General features: G+C 46.2%; 1 protein-coding gene across 1 annotated transcript; it reads left to right on the plus strand.

The window, feature by feature from the left end:
* Positions 1-17179: 17179 nt before the first annotated feature.
* On the plus strand, positions 17180-18208 carry LOC143784197 (taste receptor type 2 member 41-like). Its single transcript, XM_077272130.1, has one exon. It carries the CDS (start codon positions 17296-17298, stop codon positions 18202-18204), a length of 909 nt encoding a protein of 302 aa, XP_077128245.1. The 5' UTR covers positions 17180-17295; the 3' UTR covers positions 18205-18208.
* Positions 18209-20854: the final 2646 nt, after the last annotated feature.

Consider the following 20854-nt stretch of genomic DNA (forward strand, 5'->3'; position numbering starts at 1 on the left):
ACACAGTTAGTAGGCCCAAATAAGTAGGCTAAATGCAGTTCAAAACTGGTAAAAGGACTAAATAGGCGGCATAGCTTTGTGCAGTGGAGGACAACTAGAATGTGAGGCAGACACAGTTAGTAGGTCCAAATAAATAGGCTAAATGCAGTTCAAAACTGGTAAAAGGACTAAACAGGCGGCATAGCTTTGTGCAGTGGAGGACAACTGTAATGGGAGACAGACACAGTTAGTAGGCCCAAATAAATAGGCTAAATGCAGTTCAAAACTGGTAAAAGGACTAAACAGGCGGCATAGCTTTGTGCAGTGGAGGACACCTGTAATGGGAGGCAGACACAGTTAGTAGGCCCAAATAAGTAGGCTAAATGCAGTTCAAAACTGGTAAAAGGACTAAACAGGCGGCATAGCTTTGTGCAGTGGAAGACAACTGGAATGTGAGGCAGACACAGTTAGTAGGCCCAAATAAATAGGCTAAATGCAGCTCAAAACTGGTAAAAGGACTAAACAGGCGGCATAGCTTTGTGCAGTGGAGGACACCTGTAATGGGAGGCAGACACAGTTAGTAGGCCCAAATAATTAAGTAGGCTAAATGCACTTCAAAATTGGTAAAAGGACTAAACAGGCGGCATAGCTTTGTGCAGTGGAGGACAGCTGTAATGGGAGGCAGACACAGTTAGTAGGCCCAAATAAGTAGGCTAAATGCAGTTCAAAACTGGTAAAAGGACTAAACAGGCGGCATAGCTTTGTGCAGTGGAGGACAACTGTAATGGGAGGCAGACACAGTTAGTAGGCCCAAATAAGTAGGCTAAATGCAGTTCAAAATTGGTAAAAGGACTAAACAGGCGGCATAGCTTTGTGCAGTGGAAAACAACTGTAATGGGAGGCAGACACAGTTAGTAGGCCCAAATAATTAAGTAGGCTAAATGCAGTTCAAAATTGGTAACAGGAATAACCAGGCGGCATTGCTTGGTTCAGCAGAGGACAATTGTAAGGAGTGGCTGACACAGTGAGTAGGCCCAAATAATTACGTTGGCTAAAAGCAGTTCAAAATTGGTAACAGGACTAAACTGGCGGCGTTGCTTGGTTCAGCGGAGGACAATTGTAAGGAGTGGCTGACACAGTGAGTAGGCCCTAATAATAAAGTAGGCTAAATGTCTGCCAAAATTTTTTTCAGAAAGAACCAGGTGGCATAGCTAGGTACAGGGGTGGGCTCCTCTGCTCAGTAGCAGAAAGTGGTAGTAGGCGCAACGTTTTAACTGGTCTAAATGGAGGCCAGGGCCCCTGTATATTTTAACTATCATCTATCATTTCAACAAATTTGTATTGGCAGTGCCATTGAAGGATTTAACAGCACATACTACACAGTGGTGGAGCAGGGAGAGGTAAGTATTGCAAGTGGTAGAGCACTGTTTGAGCTGGGGGGGAACTGTTGTGAACTCTGTTTTCGGACTCCCTCCTGTGGTCATGAGTGGTACTGTGTGACTTCTATCTTTGGGCTCCCTCTGGTGGCTCTTTTGTTATGCTGCGGGTCTGTGGCTGGGATCAGCTGCCTCGTCACCTGCTATTCAGGTTTTCTCTTTAACTCACCTGGACCGTCACTTTTTGCCTGCTGTCGTTGTATTCAGTACTGGTTTTGATCTCTCCTGACTTCATTCGTGATCTGGCTCTCCAAGAGAAGCTAAGTTTTTGCTAGTTCATTTTTGCTCATCTTTGTTCAATATGTTTTCTCAGTATATTATGAGTTCAGTCCAGCGTGCTAATATGTGACCTTTTCGCTTGCTGGTAGCTCTGGGGTGCTGAGGTTCTCCCCTCACATCGTTAGTTGGTGTGGGGGTTCTTGCATCCTCTGCGTGGATATTTTTGGATAGGGTTTTTTACTGACTGCATAGATTCTTTGCTGTCCTCTTTCTATCTAGTGATTAGCGGGCCTCCTTTGCTGAACCTGTTTTCATTACTGCGTTTGTGCTTTCTCCTTTGCTCACCGTTATTATTTGTGGGGGGGCTGTTCTAAACTTTGGGGTTATTTCTCTGAGGCAAGTGAGGCTTTTATTTCTCTCTAGGGGGTAGCCAGTTTCTCAGGCTGTGAAGAGACATCTAGGATTTCTAGGTACGTTCCACGGCTGCCTTTAGTGTGTGCGGTTAGGATCAGGTTTGCGGTCAGTCCAGTTACCACATCCCCAGAGCTCGTCCTATGTTCTCTTACTTAGCTGGTCAGATTTGTGATCCTAAGCCACTAAGGATCATAACAGTACAGCAGGCACGAAAGTGTTAAATGCATCGCAGAAGCGGGATAAGAGAAGTCTTGAGTGCATTTTTTTTTCTTTGCTGCAGTTTGTCTTGCTTCTCTCCTCCCCTTAATCTCTGGGTGGCTCTGAATTCAGCTGCAGACATGGATATTCTGAGTTTGACTTCTATTATGGATCAGCTTACTGCAAGGGTACAAAGCATTCAGGACTATGTCGTTCACAGTCCTATGTCAGAGCCTAAAATACCTATCCCTGAGTTGTTTTCTGGAGATAGATCTAGGTTTTTGAATTTTAAGAATAATTGCAAGTTATTTCTTTCTTTGAGACCTCGTTCCTCTGGTAATCCGGCTCAGCAAGTTAAAATTATTATTTCCTTGTTACGTGGTGACCCTCAGGATTGGGCATTCTCCCTGGCGCCGGGAGACCCCGCATTGCTGAATGTGGATGCGTTTTTTCTGGCGCTTGGTTTGCTTTATGAGGAGCCTAATCTTGAGGACCAGGCAGAAAAGGCCTTGCTGACCCTTTCTCAGGGTCAGGATGAAGCAGAGGTTTATTGTCAGAAATTCAGGAAATGGTCAGTGCTTACTCAATGGAATGAGTGTGCCCTGGCAGCAATTTTCAGAAAGGGTCTTTCCGAAGCCCTTAAGAATGTTATGGTGGGGTTCCCCACGCCTGCGAGTCTGAATGAGTCAATGGCTTTGGCCATTCAGATTGATCGGCGTTTGCGGGAGCACAAACCTATGCACCATCTGGCGGTGTTTTCTGAACAGAAACCTGAGTCTATGCAATGTGACAGGATTCTGACCAGAATTGAACGGCAAAATCATAGACGTCAGAATGGGTTATGCTTTTACTGTGGTGATTCTGCTCATGTTATCTCAGAGTGTTCTAAGCGCACAAAAAGGTTTGCTAAGTCTGTCACCATTGGTGCTGTACAGCCTAAATTCATTTTGTCTGTTACTTTGATTTGCTCTCTGTCATCCTACTCAGTTATGGCCTTTGTGGATTCAGGTGCCGCCCTGAATTTGATGGATTTGTCATTTGCCAGGCGCTGTGGTTTTATCTTGGACCCTTTACAATTCCCTATTCCACTAAAGGGAATTGATGCTACGCCATTGGCCAAGAATAAACCTCAGTACTGGACTCAAGTGACCATGTGCATGACTCCTGCACATCAGGAGGTGATTCGCTTTCTTGTGCTACATAATTTGCATGATGTTGTCGTGTTGGGTCTGCCATGGCTGCAGGCTCATAATCCAGTCCTGGATTGGAAAGCAATATCTGTGTCAAGTTGGGGTTGCCAGGGAATTCATGGCGATGCTCCTTTGGTATCAATTGCTTCTTCTACTCCTTCTGAAGTCCCTGAATTTTTGTCGGACTACCAGGATGTATTTGATGAGCCCAAATCCAGTGCCCTACCTCCTCATAGGGATTGTGATTGTGCTATAAATTTGATTCCTGGTAGTAAGTTCCCTAAGGGACGACTTTTTAATTTATCTGTACCAGAACATGCCGCTATGTGGAGTTATATAAAGGAGTCTTTGGAGAAGGGACATATTCGCCCGTCCTCGTCCCCTCTTGGGGCTGGATTCTTTTTTGTGGCCAAGAAGGATGGTTCTTTATGACCTTGTATAGATTATCGCCTTCTAAATAAAATCACGGTCAAATTTCAATACCCTTTGCCATTGTTGTCTGATCTGTTTGCTCAGATTAGGGGGTCTAGTTGGTTCACCAAGATAGATCTTCGTGGTGCGTATAATCTTGTGTGTATAAAGCAGGGCGATGAATGGAAAACAGCATTTAATACGCCCGAAGGCCATTTTGAGTACTTGGTGATGCCTTTTGGACTTTCTAATGCCCCTTCTGTGTTTCAGTCCTTCATGCATGACATCTTCCGAGAATATCTGGATAAATTTATGATTGTGTATCTAGATGATATTTTGGTCATTTCTGATGATTGGGAGTCCCATGTGAAGCAGGTCAGGATGGTATTTCAGGTCCTGCGTGCCAATGCCTTATTTGTGAAGGGCTCAAAATGTCTCTTCGGAGTCCAGAAGATTTCCTTTTTGGGCTTTATTTTTTCTCCTTCTACTATTGAGATGGACCTAGTCAAGGTCCAGGCTATTCATGATTGGACTCAACCTACATCGGTTAAGAGTCTTCAGAAGTTCTTGGGTTTTGCTAATTTTTACCGTCGCTTCATCGCTAATTTTTCTGGTGTGGTTAAGCCTTTGACGGATTTGACCAAGAAGGGTTCTGATGTGACTAACTGGTCTCCTGCGGCCGTGGAGGACTTTCAGGAGCTGAAGCGCCGATTTTCTTCGGCTCCAGTCTTATGTCAGCCAGATATCTCTCTTCCCTTCCAGGTTGAGGTTGATGCTTCTGAGATTGGAGCAGGGGCTGTTTTGTCGCAGAGAAGCTCTGATGGCTCTGTGATGAAGCCATGTGCTTTCTTTTCAAGAAAATTTTCACCTGCCGAGCGGAATTATGATGTTGGTAATCGGGAGTTGTTGGCAATGAAGTGGGCATTTGAGGAGTGGCGACATTGGCTAGATGGAGCTAAGCATCGTGTGGTGGTCTTGACTGATCACAAAAATTTGATTTATCTCAAATGTGCCAAGCGGTTAAATCCTAGACAGTCTCGATGGTCGCTGTTTTTCTCCCGTTTTGATTGCGTGGTCTCGTACCTTCCTGGTTCGAAGAGCGTGAAGGCGGATGCTCTTTCTAGGAGTTTTGTGCCTGACTCTCCTGGAGTTTCAGAACCGGCTGGTATCCTCAGAGAGGGGGTGATTTTGTCTGCCATTTCCCCAGATTTGCGATGGGTGTTACAGGAATTTCAGGCGGATAGACCTGACCGTTGTCCACCTGAGAGACTGTTTGTCCCAGATAGATGGACCAGCAGAGTTATTTCCGAGGTTCATTCTTCGGTGTTGGCGGGTCATCCTGGGATTTTTGGTACCAGAGATTTGGTGGCTAGGTCCTTCTGGTGGCCTTCCTTGTCGCGGGATGTGTGTTCCTTTGTGCAGTCCTGTGGGATTTGTGCCCGGGCTAAGCCTTGCCGTTTTCGTGACAGTGGATTGCTTTTGCCTTTGCCAGTTCCGAAGAGGCCTTGGACGCATATTTCTATGGATTTTATTTCGGATCTTCCAGTTTCTCAGAGAATGTCTGTCATCTGGGTGGTTTGTGATCGTTTTTCTAAAATGGTCCATTTGGTGCCTTTGCCAAAGTTGCCTTCTGTTATGACCCCAATGGCAGAGGGTCTCAGAAGTTATTACCAAGTCTGCAAACACAAAAAACCAGCTCATAGGGCAGTGGTAACTAGGTTGACCGTATACCTGATCCTAGCACCACAAATAGCAGCAGCCGGGGAACGTACCTACGTTGGTTCTAGACGTCTCGCGCCAGCCGGAGAACTAACTAACCCTAGAAGGGAAAAGATAGACCTTTCTTGCCTCCAGAGAAAAGACCCCAAAAGTTGGATACAAGCCCCCAACAAATAATAACGGTGAGGTAAGAAGAAAAGACAAACGTAAGAATGAACTAGGTTTTTAGCAAAGAGAGGCCCACTGACTAATAGCAGAATATAGTAAGATGACTTATATGGTCAGCAAAAACCCTATCAAAATTTCCACGCTGGATATTCAAGAACCCCCGAACCGTCTAACGGCCCGGAGGGAGAATATCAGCCCCCTAGAGCTTCCAGCAAAATCAGGAATCACATTTAGTGCAAGCTGGACAAAAAATAAGAGCAATGCAAATAACAAAAAAAACAAGGAAGCAGGACTTAGCTTATTTTGCAAGAACCAGGACCAGCAGACAGGAGCAAACAGAAAGGAACTGATTACAACGATGCCAGGCACCAGACTGAAAATCCAGGAAGCTTAAATAGCAACACCCCTGGACTATCGAGCCAGGTGGGTACCAAGCTGGGGAAAGAAACTCAAAGTGTCATGTCGCTAGTGACCACAAGAGGGAGCCAAATAATCCAATTCACAACAGCCTTCCTCCTCTGATTTGGTTCCGCTGTTTTTTCAGAATGTGGTTCGTTTGCATGGCATTCCTGAAAACATTGTGTCTGACAGAGGATCCCAGTTTGTGTCCAGATTTTGGCGTTCCTTTTGTGGTAAGATGGGCATTGATTTATCTTTTTCATCGGCCTTCCATCCTCAGACGAATGGCCAAACAGAGCGAACTAATCAGACCTTGGAAACTTATTTGAGATGTTTTGTTTCTGCTGATCAGGATGACTGGGTGACTTTTTTGCCATTGGCCGAGTTTGCCCTTAATAATCGGGCTAGCTCTGCTACTTTGGTTTCACCTTTTTTTTGTAATTCTGGTTTTCATACTCGTTTTTCCTCGGGTCAGGTTGAGCCTTCTGACTGTCCTGGGTAGATTCTGTGGTGGATAGGTTGCAGCAGATTTGGAACCATGTGGTGGACAATTTGACGTTGTCACAAGAGAAGGCTCAGCGCTTTGCTAACCGCCGTCGCTGTGTGGGTCCCCGACTTCATGTGGGGGATTTGGTGTGGTTGTCTTCTCGTTATGTTCCTATGAAGGTTTCTTCTCCTAAGTTTAAGCCTCGTTTCATCGGTCCTTATAAAATTTTGGAAATCCTCAACCCTGTGTCATTTCGTTTGGACCTACCAGCATCGTTTGCCATTCATAATGTGTTCCATAGGTCTTTGTTGTGGAGGTATGTGGTGCCTGTGGTTCCTTCGGTTGATCCTCCTGCCCCGGTGCTGGTTGAGGGAGAATTGGAGTACGTCATGGAGAAGATCTTGGATTCTCGTATTTCAAGGCGGAGGCTTCAGTACTTGGTTAAGTGGAAGGGCTATGGTCAGGAGGATAATTCCTGGGTTGTCGCCTCTGATGTTCATGCAGCCGATTTGGTTCGTGCCTTTCATGTGGCTCATCCTGATCGCCCTGGGGGTTCTGTTGAGGGTTCGGTGACCCCTCCTCAAGGGGGGGGTACTGTTGTGAACTCTGTTTTCGGACTCCCTCCTGTGGTCGTGAGTGGTACTGTGTGACTTCTATCTTTGGGCTCCCTCTGGTGGCTCTTTTGTTATGCTGCGGGTCTGTGGCTGGGATCAGCTGCCTCGTCACCTGCTATTCAGGTTTTCTATTTAACTCACCTGGACCGTCACTTTTTGCCTGCTGTCGTTGTATTCAGTGCTGGTTTTGATCTCTCCTAACTTCATTCATGATCTGGCTCTCCAAGAGAAGCTAAGTTTTTGCTAGTTCATTTTTGCTCATCTTTGTTCATTATTTTCTCAGTATATTATGAGTTCAGTCCAGCGTGCTAATATGTGACCTTTTCGCTTGCTGGTAGCTTTGGGGTGCTGAGGTTCTCCCCTCACATCGTTAGTTGGTGTGGGGGTTCTTGCATCCTCTGCGTGGATATTTTTGGATAGGGTTTTTTACTGACCGCATAGATTCTTTGCTGTCCTCTTTCTATCTAGTGATTAGCGGGCCTCCTTCGCTGAACCTGTTTTCATTACTGCGTTTGTGCTTTCTCCTTTGCTCACCATTATTATTTGTGGGGGGCTGTTCTAAACTTTGGGGTTATTTCTCTGAGGCAAGTGAGGATTTTATTTCTCTCTAGGGGGTAGCCAGTTTCTCAGGCTGTGAAGAGACATCTAGGATTTCTAGGTACGTTCCACGGCTGCCTTTAGTGTGTGCGGTTAGGATCAGGTTTGCGGTCAGTCCAGTTACCACATCCCCAGAGCTCGTCCTATGTTCTCTTACTTAGCTGGTCAGATTTGTGATCCTAAGCCACTAAGGATCATAACAGGGAACACTCTCTCATGGGTGGCGGTACTGGCACAGGGCCCTTCATATTACGACAGTGTGTCTGACGTTGGTTGGGCACCACCACTGTCATAGGCACTTCATTGTACTATGAGGGACCCTGTGCCAGTGCCGTCGCCCAAGAGTGGGCACACCCACCTGTCCAGGCAAACGGCACTCGCACGGGTGCTTGCGCCAGGTGGTGACCACGGCCCTGTGGGGGGAGTCAGCCCATTTAGGGAGGTATAAAAATGGCCTATGGTGGACATTCAGCAGCTGCAAATGGCGGAATTGGAGCAGTCAGTTAAAGGAAGCCAAAAGCAAGACATTTTTCAGGCAAGCTACGGGTCAGCAGGGGAAGGTGGGGCCAAATAATTGGAAATCCATGATTGGTTCATTTTAATGAAGGTTAGGTCATCGACATTTCGGGTAGCCTGACGTGTCCATTTTTCGGTCAGTATTGAACCAGCCGCACTGAAGACTCTTTCGGATAGCACACTAGCAGCAGGGCAAGCGAGCTCCTGTAATGCATATTCAGCCAATTCAGGCCAGGTGTCTATTTTAGATGCCCAGTAATCAAAGGGGAATGACCTGTGAGGGAGAACATCGATAAGGGCGGAAAAGTAGTTTGTAACCATACTGGACAAATGCTGTCTCCTGTCACTTTGAATACATGCAGCAGTACCAGTCGTGTTAGCAGTCATTGCGAAATCACTCCACAACCTGGTCATAAAACCCCTCTGTCCAACGCCACTTCGGATTTGTGCACCTCTAACACCTCTGCCATGTTGCCCACTACGCCTCGTGTTAGAACCATCACCGCCGCTGTGTGCAGGGAATGCCTGAACCAAACAGTCTAGAAGAGTTGCTTGTTTGGTAGCCAATATTTGCTCAAGGTTCTCATGTGGCATGATATTTTGTAATTTTCCTTTATAGCGTGGATCCAGGAGGCAGGCCAACCAGTAATCGTCATCGGTCATCATTTTGATAATGCGGGATACGCAAGATATACTCAGCCATGTGGACCAATGTTCCAGGTGTCAATTCACTGCTTGAGCTGGGTTGAGGAGCACTTTCTTGCAAATCAACATCACTTGTGTCCCGCAAAAACCCTGTACCTCACCTTGCAACGCCACCAGTTTCTATTGCCCCCTGAGAAGCATCCTCCTCCCATAAATATTCATCCCCATCATCCTCCTCCTCTTCGTCCGCCACCTCGTCCAGGAGAGTTCCCTGAGCAGACAATGGCTGACTGTCATCAAGGCTTCCCTCATCCTCGGCTGCATACGCCTGCTCCTTAATGTGCGTCAAACTTTGCATCAGCAGACGCATTAGTGGGATGCTCATGCTTATGATGGCATTGTCTGCACTTACCAGCCATGTGCATTCCTCAAAACACTGAAGAACTTGACAGAGGTCTTGTAGCTTCGACCACTGCACACCTGACAACTCCCATGTCTGCCATCCAACTGCCTGCCCGGTATGTGTATCCTCCCACAAATACATAACAGCACGCCTCTTCGCACAGCCTCTGAAGCATGTGCAGTGTGGAGTTCCACCTTGTTGCAACACCGATTATTAGGTGGTGCTGGGGAAGATTCGGCGATCGCTGATGGTTCAGCATATGGCTGGAGTGTACGGGTGACCGGCGGATGTGTGAGCAAAGTCTTTGCACCTTGAGGAGCAGGGCTGGTAACCCCGGATAATTTTTCAGGAAACACTGCACCACCAGGTTTAAGGTGTGAGCCAGGCAAGGTATGTGTTTCAGTTGTGAAAGGGCTATGGCAGCCATAAAATTCCTTCTGTTATCACTGACTACCTTGCCTGTCTCAAGATGTACACTGCCCAGCCATGACTGAGTTTCTTGCTGCAAGTACTCGGCCAGTACTTCCGCGGTGTGTCTGTTGTCGCCCAAACACTTCATTTGCAACACAGCCTGGTGACGCTTAACACTAGCTGTGCAACACTGGCAGCTGCCGATGGAGTGGTCGTGCGACTGCGCTCTGTGGATGAGCTTTGGCTTCTGGAGGAGGAGGGGGAGGAGGAGGAGGGGTGGTGAATGCCTACAGCCAACTGTTTCCTAGACCGTGGGCTAGGCAGAACTTTCCCACTATGGCTGTCCCCGTGGACCCTGCATCCACCACATTAACCCAGTGCGCCTTGATGGACATGTAACGTCCCTGGCCTTGCCTACTGGTCCATGCATCTGTTGCGAGGTTCTCCTTTCCACTGACTGATTGCCTCAGTGCATGGACAATGCGGTCTTTGACATGCTGGTGGAGGGCTGGGATGGCTGCTCTCGCAAAGAAGTGCTGACTGGGTAGGTCACAGCATGGTACTGCATAGGCCATCAGGTCTGTGAAAGCTTCGCTTTCAACCAACTGGTAGGGCATCATGTCTAACGAGATTAGTCTAGCAATGAGGCCGTTCAAACCCTGTGTACGCGGATGAGAGGTTGAGTACTTTCTTGTCCTAAAGAGTCTCTTGTAGGGTGAGCTGGACTGGAGAGCTGCATAAGGTGGAACAAGCGGTGGTGGTGGTGGTGGACATGGCGGATTGAAAGATGGTTGGTGATGGAATTCTTGAAGTTGACCTACATACAGTGTTTCCTACCAAAAACTTTGTGATTCCCTGACTGCTTTGGCCTTGAGACGATACCTCCACATTTGCTGCTGGTGGTGTCCTAACCGTTGGGTTACAGTGAGGTAAGCAATGTAGCGTTGCTGACTACCTTCTTTCTGAGCAGGTGCACCAATGGGACGGGACGTTTGGTAGTTAGTCCAGGCTTGCAAGTGCATGCTGGTTAAATGCCTACGCATGCACGTTGTATTTAAATTTTGGGGATTCTTCCCTCTGCTAAAGGTCTTTGAGCATTTTTTACAGATAACTTTGCACTGATCATTCGGATCTTGGTTAAAAAATTGCCACACTCCACTATTCCTACTATAGAATACCTTTTCAGGCACTGCACGCTGTGCTACTTTCAACGGATGGCCACGCTGTCCTAAAACTGTTTTTTTTTGTAGACAAACATTTTGGCCTGAGACGGGCCTGCCAGATGACAGCTGTTGCGATGTAGATGGCTGCTGCGGATCATCCTCCTCTACTTCTGAGCTACTGTCAGCAGCACCCTCTTCCCCCAATGGCTGCCAATCTGGGTCAACAACTGGGTCATCTATCACCTCCTCTTCAATGTCATGTGCACCTTTCTCTGTGACACCGTGTAAGGTGCTATAGCGTTTGGGACGGGGCACCTTAGTCTCATCAGGGTCAGTTTCTGGCTCAGTACACTGCGAGGGCAATGTAGTGAGCTGAGTCAATGGAACAGCATAATAATCTAGCTGTGGCTGTGCATCAGTGCACTCCATGTCTGATTCATCTTGTAATGGGCTATTAACAATTTCCCTTTCTAACCCACGCACGGTATGTGCAAAGAGCTCCATGGAGTAACCTGTTGTGTCGCCTGACGCATCCTTCACTGTTGATTTGGGTGAAGGACACAAGGAAGCGACTTGTTCCTGACCGGGAGCATCCACTGACGACTCGCTGCTTTTAAATTTGGAACTTTCTGAAGAGGAGGCGAAAGAGCTAGAGACTGAGTCAGCAAGGAAAGCCAAATCATTTTCCTGCTTCTCCGGCTTTAAAAGCGTTTTTCCTACTCCCAGATAAGGGAGCCTTCGAGGCCTTGTGTAGCCAGACGATGACGCTGGCTCAACACCTCTAGCCTTAGGTGCTATTTTGCTTTTCCCACTACCACCAGATGCACCACCAGCATCAGTACCAGCTGGCAATGACCGCCCACGGCCTCTTCCACCAGACTTCCTCATTTTTGGGAAAATGTAACCAAAATAACAACCATTATATGGTACTGTAAAACAAGGTAGAAGGTGTATATAAACTTGATGAGAATTTAAATCTCCCTTTTTTGGGGGGCAGACTGCACCACAACTCAGGCCCAGTGTATTTTACAACGCAATGCGAGTGGCAGCAAGTGGCAGGCTGATACATTATTATTATTATTATTATTTATTGTTATAGCGCCATTTATTCCATGGCGCTTTACAAGTGAGGAGGGGTATACATAATAAAAACAAGTACAATAATCTTGAACAATACAAGTCATAACTGGTACAGTAGGAGAGAGGACCCTGCCCGCGAAGGCTCACAATCTACAAGGGATGGGTGAGAATACAGTAGGTGAGGGTAGAGCTGGTCATGCAGCGGTTTGGTCGATCGGTGGTTACTGCAGGTTGTAGGCTTGTCGGAAGAGGTGGGTCTTCAGATTCTTTTTGAAGGTTTCGATGGTGAGCGAGAGTCTGATGTGTTGTGGTAGAGGGTTCCAGAGTAGAGGTGATACGCGAGAGAAATCTTGTATACGATTGTGGGAAGAGGAGATAAGAGGGGAGTAGAGAAGGAGATCTTGTGAGGATCGGAGGTTGCGTGTAGGAAAGTACCGGGAGATGAGGTCACAGATGTAAGGAGGAGACAGGTTGTGGATGGCTTTGTACGTCATGGTTCGGTTTTGTACTGGAGTCTCTGGGCAATGGGGAGCCAGTGAAGGGATTGACAGAGGGGAGAGGCCGGAGAATAGCGGGGGGACAGGTGGATTAGTCGGGCAGCAGAGTTTAGAATAGATTGGAGGGGTGTGAGAGTGTTTGAGGGGAGGCCACAGAGCAGGAGGTTGCAGTAGTCAAGGCGAGAGATGATGAGGGCATGGACTAGGGTTTTTGCAGATTCTTGGTTGAGGAATGAACGGATTCGTGCAATATTTTTGAGTTGAAGTCGGCAGGAAGTGGAAAGGGCTTGGATATGTGGTTTGAAGGAGAGATCAGCATCAAGGATAACCCCGAGGCAGCGAGCTTGTGGGACTGGGGAGAGTGGGCAGCCATTTACTGTAATGGATAGGTTCATTGGGGGGGTCACGTGAGATGGGGGAAAGATGATGAATTCTGTTTTGTCCATGTTAAGTTTCAGAAATTTAGCGGAGAAGAAGGATGAAATAGTGGACAGACATTGAGGGATTCTGGTTAGTAGGGAGGTGATATCTGGTCCAGAGATGTAGATCTGTGTGTCATCAGCATAGAGGTGATACTGAAAGCCATGAGATTCTATGAGCTGTCCCAGGCCAAAGGTGTAAATGGAGAAGAGCAGGGGCCCAAGGACTGAACCTTGTGGGACTCCGACAGATAGGGGGCGAGGTGAGGAGGTGGTGTGTGAGTGGGAGACGCTGAATGTCCGGTCTGTTAGGTATGATGAGATCCAGGATAGGGGCAAGTCTGTGATGCCAAGGGATGAGAGGGTCTGTAATAATAGGGAATGGTCCACTGTGTCAAAGGCAGCCGACAGGTCGGGGAGGAGGAGAAAAGAGTAGTGTCGCTTGCTCTTGGCGGTTAAGAGGTCATTGGTGACCTTAGTTAGCGCAGTTTCAGTGGAATGGTGTGACCGGAAGCCAGATTGTAAGCGGTCAAAGAGGGAGCAAGAAGAGAGATGGGAGGACAGTTCAAGGTAGACGTGTTGTTCCAGTAGTTTTGAGGCATAGGGGAGAAGTGATATAGGGCGATAGCTAGATACAGAGGATGGGTCAAGAGAGGGCTTTTTGAGGATAGGTGTGATGGAGGCATGTTTAAAGCTTGAGGGGAAAACACCAGTTGTTAGTGATAGGTTGAAGAGATGGGTTAGGGTTGGGATGAAGATTGTGGTGAGGTTTGGGATGAGGTGGGATGGGAGCGGGTCAAGTGCACAGGTGGTGAGATGCGATCTTGAGAGTAGAGTGGCGAGTTGATCTTCTGTAATGGTGGAGTAGTTGGTTTTGGAGGTGGAGGGTAGGGAAGTTGGGAGGAAGGGCTCTGGGGCTTGTTGACCAAAACTGTCTCTGATGTTATCAATCTTCTGCTTGAAGAATGAGGCAAAGTCTTCAGCAGAGATAAGTGAGGAGGGAGGAGGTGCTGGGGGACGGAGGAGAGAATTGAAGGTGTTGAATAACTGTTTAGGGTTGTGAGAGAGGGAGGATATGAGAGATGAGAAGTAGGTTTGTTTAGCTGTGGCGAGTGCGGTCTTGAAAGTAGTGAGGGACTGTTTGAATGCGATTAAGTGGTCGTTGGAGTGGGATCTTTTCCATCTGCGCTCAGCAGCCCTGGAAGCTCGCCTCAGTTCTTTGGTCAGGCTGGTGTGCCAGGGCTGTCTGTTGATTTTGCGAGCTTTGGTATGTGTAAGTGGGGCAGCAGATTCCAAAGCTACAGCTATTGTGGTGTTATATAGAGCGGCAGCGTCATCCGCATTGTGTATGGAACTTATGTCTGTGAGAGGGAGGAGGGATTCAGAGAATGAATGTAGGTCAAGATGTTTAAGATTTCTGCGAGGGTGTGAAAGTTTGTGGGGTGGGGACTCTAGACATGGAGTGGAGAGAGATGAGAATGTGAGATGGTTGTGGTCAGAGAGAGGAAGAGGTGAGTTAGAGAGGTTAGATAGGGAGCAGAGGCGGGTGAAGATGAGGTCCAGTGTGTGACCATCTTTGTGAGTGGCTGCAGAAGACCATTGAGTGAGGCCGAAGGAGGAAGAGAGAGATAGAAGTTTAGTGGCAGCTGAGAGAGAAGTGTCAATGGGGATGTTGAAATCGCCCATGATGATAGTGGGGATGTCTGCAGAAAGGAAATGAAGTAGCCAGGTGGTGAAGTGGTCAAAGAAGATGGTGGCTGGCCCTGGGGGGCGGTAAATGACAGCCAGTTGGAGGTTGGACGGGGAGTAGATGCGCACAGAGTGCACCTCAAAGGAAGGGAGGGTAACAGAGGGTGGCAGTGGGATTGGGGTGAAGGAGCAGTTATCTGACAGGAGAAAACCAACTCCTCCACCATGCTTGCTGCTGGGGCGGGGTGTGTGAGAAAGGTGGAAGCCACCGTTTGAGAGTGCAGCAGGAGAGGCTGTGTCAGAAGGGGTGAGCCAGGTTTCGGTGATGGCGAGGAAGGAAAGTTTGGTAGTAACAAAAAGATCATGGATGTAGGAAAGCTTGTTACAGACAGAGCGAGCGTTCCACAGAGCTCCTGTTAGTGGGACTGGGGAAGCGGGGGCTGGGCGAATGGGTATAAGGTTAGAGAGGTTACGGAAGTTTGTGATGGAGCGTGGATGGGAGGTAGAAATGACTGTTGGAATGTGGTGAGGAGGACCAGGATTTGGAGAGATATCACCAGCACTGAGAAGGAGCAGAGATAGTGTTAGCAGGTGGGAGCAGGAGAGAGCGTGAGGGGGCTGCCTGTGCTTTGAGACAGAGGATTGTATGTTAAGGAACAGTTCTGAGGAGGAGGTGAGATGGATGGGGAGGATTGAAGAGGAGATGAACAGTTCCTTACTTGGTGTGGGGATTGGGGGAGGTAGCAGAAAGTGAAAGATTATAGGGGTAAAAGTGACAACAAACAGAAACATTGTTTACAGTGACTGGCCAGTTACCTTCAGTTCCCTTCAGGTTCAATTCAGGTTTTAATTCTAATGTAATCCACACTTTTAGAACACACTTCTAGGGATCACACTGCAGACTAAAGTCATTGCAGTCTTTTGCTATGCAATATATGGAAAACTAAGTGCATTCAGGTGTGGAGCAGAGAGGAGTGGTCTCTGCTCATTTTGGTCAGAGAATTAAGGGTGGACCAGATGCATACAATCAAGACTAAGTAAACAAGGTCATAAATATCACAGAGTAAGTTGGGGGTTAGCTGAAAGGCATACCATCACAATGCTAGGAGCAGAGGAAAGTCTATGCGCAAAGCTGGGTGATGTACTATGTGCACTTCACAGACAGACAGCAGGAGAGCTGGGTGGACTGGGTGGGTGAACATACCTGTTGGAAGAATAGAGATGCTTGTTACATGTGAAACTAAGAGGACTGAGGTATATCCACTTTGTTAGAATTTGAATCTCACTTTTTTTTTGGACACAGAACCCAAACTCAGGCCCAGTGTATAACACAACACATTGTAAGTGGCTGGCTGATATACGACAAACTAACAGGACAGAGGCATATCCACTTTGTGAGAATTTAATTCTCCCTTTTTTTGGGGGGAGACTGCACCACAACTCAGGCCCAGTGTATAAAACAACACAATGTAAGTGGCAGAACGTGGCTGGCTGATATATGAAAAAATACAAGGACTGTAGTACAATTTCAATCTCCCTACAATGATCTCAGGACAAGTATGGCAGCTATAAAAAGGACTGCTGCACACAAAAGTGTGGACAAATAAACAAGATAACTGCAGAAAGGAGCAACAGGATTTTTGCTTTTAAAAAAACAGTTGGTTTGCAAACAGCAATGCAGCTATCAGGGAGCCTTATAAAGCAGCCTTGCGGTCGGCGTGCATGCCCCTTTATAGCCCCTGTGACGCCACTGAAAGCAAGCCAATCACTGCCATGCCCTTCTCTAAGATTGTGGGGACCAGGACCTATATCATCACGCTGCCCACACTCTGCGTCCTCCTTCATTGGCTGAGAAATGGCACTGAAAGCGTCATACGAAACGCGACTTTGACGCGAAGATCGCCGACCTCATGGCCGATCCCACAGTGGGATCGGGTCGGGTTTCATGAAACCCGACTTTGCCGAAAGTCTGCGATTTTTGAATTTGTCCGATCCGTTTTGCTCAACCCTACTTTTAACCCTTACAACTTCCTAACGAAAAAAAAATATGTTTCAAGAATTGTGCTGATGTAAAGTAGAAATGAGGGAAATGTTATTTGCTATTTTCTGTGATGTAGCTCCTTGAGTTTGAAATTGCAAAATTGTCTCCAAATTTCTGATATTTTTACAAGTAAGCTAAAAAAACATTCTCCTAAATTTACCACTGTCATACAGTGCAATGTGTCACGAAAACACAATCTCAGAATCACTGGGATCCGTGGAAGCTCCAGAGTTATGACCTCATAAAGTGGCAGTGGTCAGAATTGTAAAAATTGGGCTGGTCAGGAAGGAGAAAACAGGCTGGGGTGTGAAGGGGTTAATAAAGAAAATGTCATGAAAATAATTCACAAATAAAAAAACACATGAAACACAAAAATCTGAGTTAAACAAAATGTGATTTTTCCTGTGACACATTGTCTTTAATGATGTCTGCTCGGCATCGGCTGCCCAGGAGAAATCTGATCACAAACAAACCTCCCTCTCAATACTGAAATGTAACACCTGATTATTTTGCATTTCCAGTTTGCTGATTCTGGAAAGGATTCATAGATTGAAGGGTCTTCACCATACCACATCGAAAAAAGCTCAGGTCTCTGGCACGATGGTATCAACATTATGGGTTTTCATCTTAGTCATCGATTTCATCACTTTGGTTTCAGGAATTGTTTTGAATCTTGGCATTGTCATTGTTCACATCAAAAACTGGACACAGCATGTGATGGCTGGTGGGTGTGACAAGGTGGTCCTCGCCATGGCTTCAGTCAATGCTCTCCTCCAGGTCTTACTTATCTATGGAGGACTATTATTTTCACAGGCTCTTCTTCTTCTCCTCGATATTCCCCTTTCACCATTTATTTTCACATTCTTTACTCTCATTGATCTCTGTTTTTGGAACACCTCCTGGCTCTCCATCTGTTACTGCTTAAAACTGGTCAACTATTCCCAACAAATGTTACTATGGATGAAGTCAAGATTGTCCTCTGCTGTGAATGTGCTTCTCCTGGGGTCAACCTTGGGATCATTTCTCGTTAATCTGCCCCTTCTATGGACAACTACACAGATAAATCGACATTTCAATGGAAACTCGACTGTCATTGACTATAGATTTGATTTCCATTTGTCCTTCATACTTGTGAAGATCATATTTGGGACTTGTCTGCCCTTTCTTTTGACATTTTTATGCATTCTGCTCAGTGTAAAATCTCTCCTTAGACACATCTGGAAGATTCAGAAGAACTCGTCTGATATGAAATATTCTCACCTTCAGGGACATTTTTGCGCCATCAGGACAATGATTCTGCTGTTATTCCTGGATTTGTTGTTCTGCGTTGCAGTCATGGGGATGAGATTACTTTATCTGGACATTGGAAATTCCCTGGGAACTATTAACTGGATAATTATCCTGCTGCATCCTTCTCTTCAATCTGTGATTCTCATCAATGGCAATCCAAAGTTACAGAAACACTTCTTTTGTCAAACACAAAAACCTTCAGGACCTTCTAGTGCGTAAGATATTAACCCTGCCTATTTAGAATATTAATGGGTGGGTCACAAAGAATAAAACCCTGCACTTCCTGAAAGAAAGATGTTCACTTTGTTATTAAAAGTTAACTTTATCCACTATGGATCCTGCCCGGGGGTGTCCACAAGATTTCTGTTGGGTGCATGACATTGATGACTTCCATGTCCTGTAGGCCGGAGATGGAGACTCCTTCAAGAATTTAGTTTTTGTCCCTTCTTTATCCATTGGTGTAGCATTTAGGATATCCTGTCAATGGTTTTCTTTATTGGGGTTTCTTCACACATTTCAATACCTGACATTTTTGGCAGTCCCAATATTAACTTTCTTTTGTGAATATTTTTTATTGCATTTTCAACAGTTTGGTATTGCGATTTGTTTATGCTCAGTTCTGTATTCATGTCTTTACTTCATTACTTGTCTACATGTCTTGTTTACAAGTCATGACTTCATGTTTTCTTTTCTTATTTTGTTTCCATGTATTTTCTCCATATGCTGATAGATTTTCTCCATGTTTTCTCGTCATGTCTTCTTGTCATTTCTTGTAAACAAAAACCGTGTGCACTGCTCAAATGACTGGTGCTCAGGTAGGTTCCAAAACCGTGTGATTCATATAGTAAAAAACCTGGCACTCAACTCGCATAAAGATGCTTTTTAATAGATGCAAGCGGGAATACAGTGACAGCAATAGCAAAACGTTTCGGTCATGTATGTCTGACCTTCATCAGTTGCAAATAAAGTCTGCCGATAGTGTGAATGTTGTCACTAACAGGTGATATGTGGTACTGATCACCCTTAAACGGAAAGGTACTGTTTGGTATAATATGTCATGGACGCAGCCCTGCTGTGGCGCTGCCTGACGCGGAGGACTCCGCGTCAGGCAGCGCCACAGCAGGGCTGCGTCCATGACATATTATACCAAACAGTACCTTTCCGTTTAAGGGTGATCAGTACCACATATCACCTGTTAGTGACAACATTCACACTATCGGCAGACTTTATTTGCAACTGATGAAGGTCAGACATACATGACCGAAACGTTTTGCTATTGCTGTCACTGTATTCCCGCTTGCATCTATTAAAAAGCATCTTTATGCGAGTTGAGTGCCAGGTTTTTTACTTCTTGTCATTTCTTGACACCTTGCTTGCGTTCATATTTTGCCAACACCCTTTTGTGAGGTAAAAGGTAGTAATGTACCGAGCTAGCTCTAGCCTCTCAATTAATTCATCAACATGGCGCATTGACTTTGTATCAAACTTAGAGACCTCATTCAGCTTCCTATAGTGATTGCAAAACCGCCATTCTCCATCTGGTTTCTAAACTAAGACTATTGGACTGGACCAACCACTCTTGGATTCTTCAATGACTCCCAGACTCAGTATCCGTTCACCTTTCGAGATCACCTCTCGGTAGGCTTCAGGAATCCGATATAGCTTCAATTTTACCCAGACATGAAGCTCCATCAGAACCTCATGCTCTATGATCTTTGTACAACCTAGTAGTTCTGAGAACAGGTCTCTGTTCCAATGTAGCAACTCTCGGCAATGTTTATTTTGGGCACGTGACAGCGTCTCTGCCACCTTAACGTCTGCCAGATCATCTTCAGGCTTAACCACCAAACACGGAGCTTCCACTGACTCCCTATCTTACCATGGCTTAATCAGATTGATTACCTGGTAGGGCTTCCTTTTCCCTGGTTGGTGGACTTTATAGTTGACAACTCCAACCTTTTCAACTATTTCATAGGGGCCCTGCCACTTGGCCAGGAATGTGCTCTCCACCGTAGGTACTAGCACCAGTACTCGATCCCCAGAGTCAAAGTGTCTCACCCTCGCCGACTTATTGTACATCCTCAACTGTGCCTCTTGTGCTTTGAGGAGGTGTTCTTTCACGATGGGTGTCACCTCAGCAATCCTCTCTTGCATCTGGGCCACATGCTTGATTACACTCCTGTAGGGTGTAGACTTCACCTTCCTTGTCTCCTTTGCTATGTCAAGGAGCCCACGGGGGTGCAGGCCATACAATACTTCAAAAGGGGAAAATCCAGTAGAGGCCTGGGGGACTTCTCTGATGAAGAATAGAAGGTGCGGCAGTAGATAGTCCCAGTCCCGTCCGGTGGCCATCTTACAATATGTATACTCCATATCTTTCCTCTCATCATGTCTCCATGTCAATGACTCCCACCGGTATGGTAGGTTATAGCACCTGAGGGATTTGCTGACCAAACCACCATCCGAAGTTAGGTGAGGGCTTTCCAAAATATTTTATCGTGTATACCATATATTTGTATTATGGCTTAGGGAACCAATAGTTGTATATTCCATCCAGCTTGGTTTTGAAAAAATGACGGTGTTGAATTGGTATGGGTCACCACTGAGAATACACTGATTGAATTTTGAAGATGAAATGGATGATTTCTGCAATTAGAGATGTCTAATAGTGGTTTAGGTGAGTGAAACCTTCAATATACGTTTTGTCATGTAAAATATCGCTTTCTCAGGCTGCAACATACTGCATTAGTATACAGAATTCAGATTTATTGAATCACTAAATGCCACATTTGGTTGGTTATTTGCAGCCTCAGCACCTTAGTATTCCTAATTAAGAATTGATTCCTATGCAGGGCCGGCTCCAGGTTTT

Source organism: Ranitomeya variabilis, chromosome 7 (genome assembly GCF_051348905.1).
Source record: "Ranitomeya variabilis isolate aRanVar5 chromosome 7, aRanVar5.hap1, whole genome shotgun sequence".
Lineage (NCBI taxonomy): Eukaryota > Metazoa > Chordata > Amphibia > Anura > Dendrobatidae > Ranitomeya > Ranitomeya variabilis.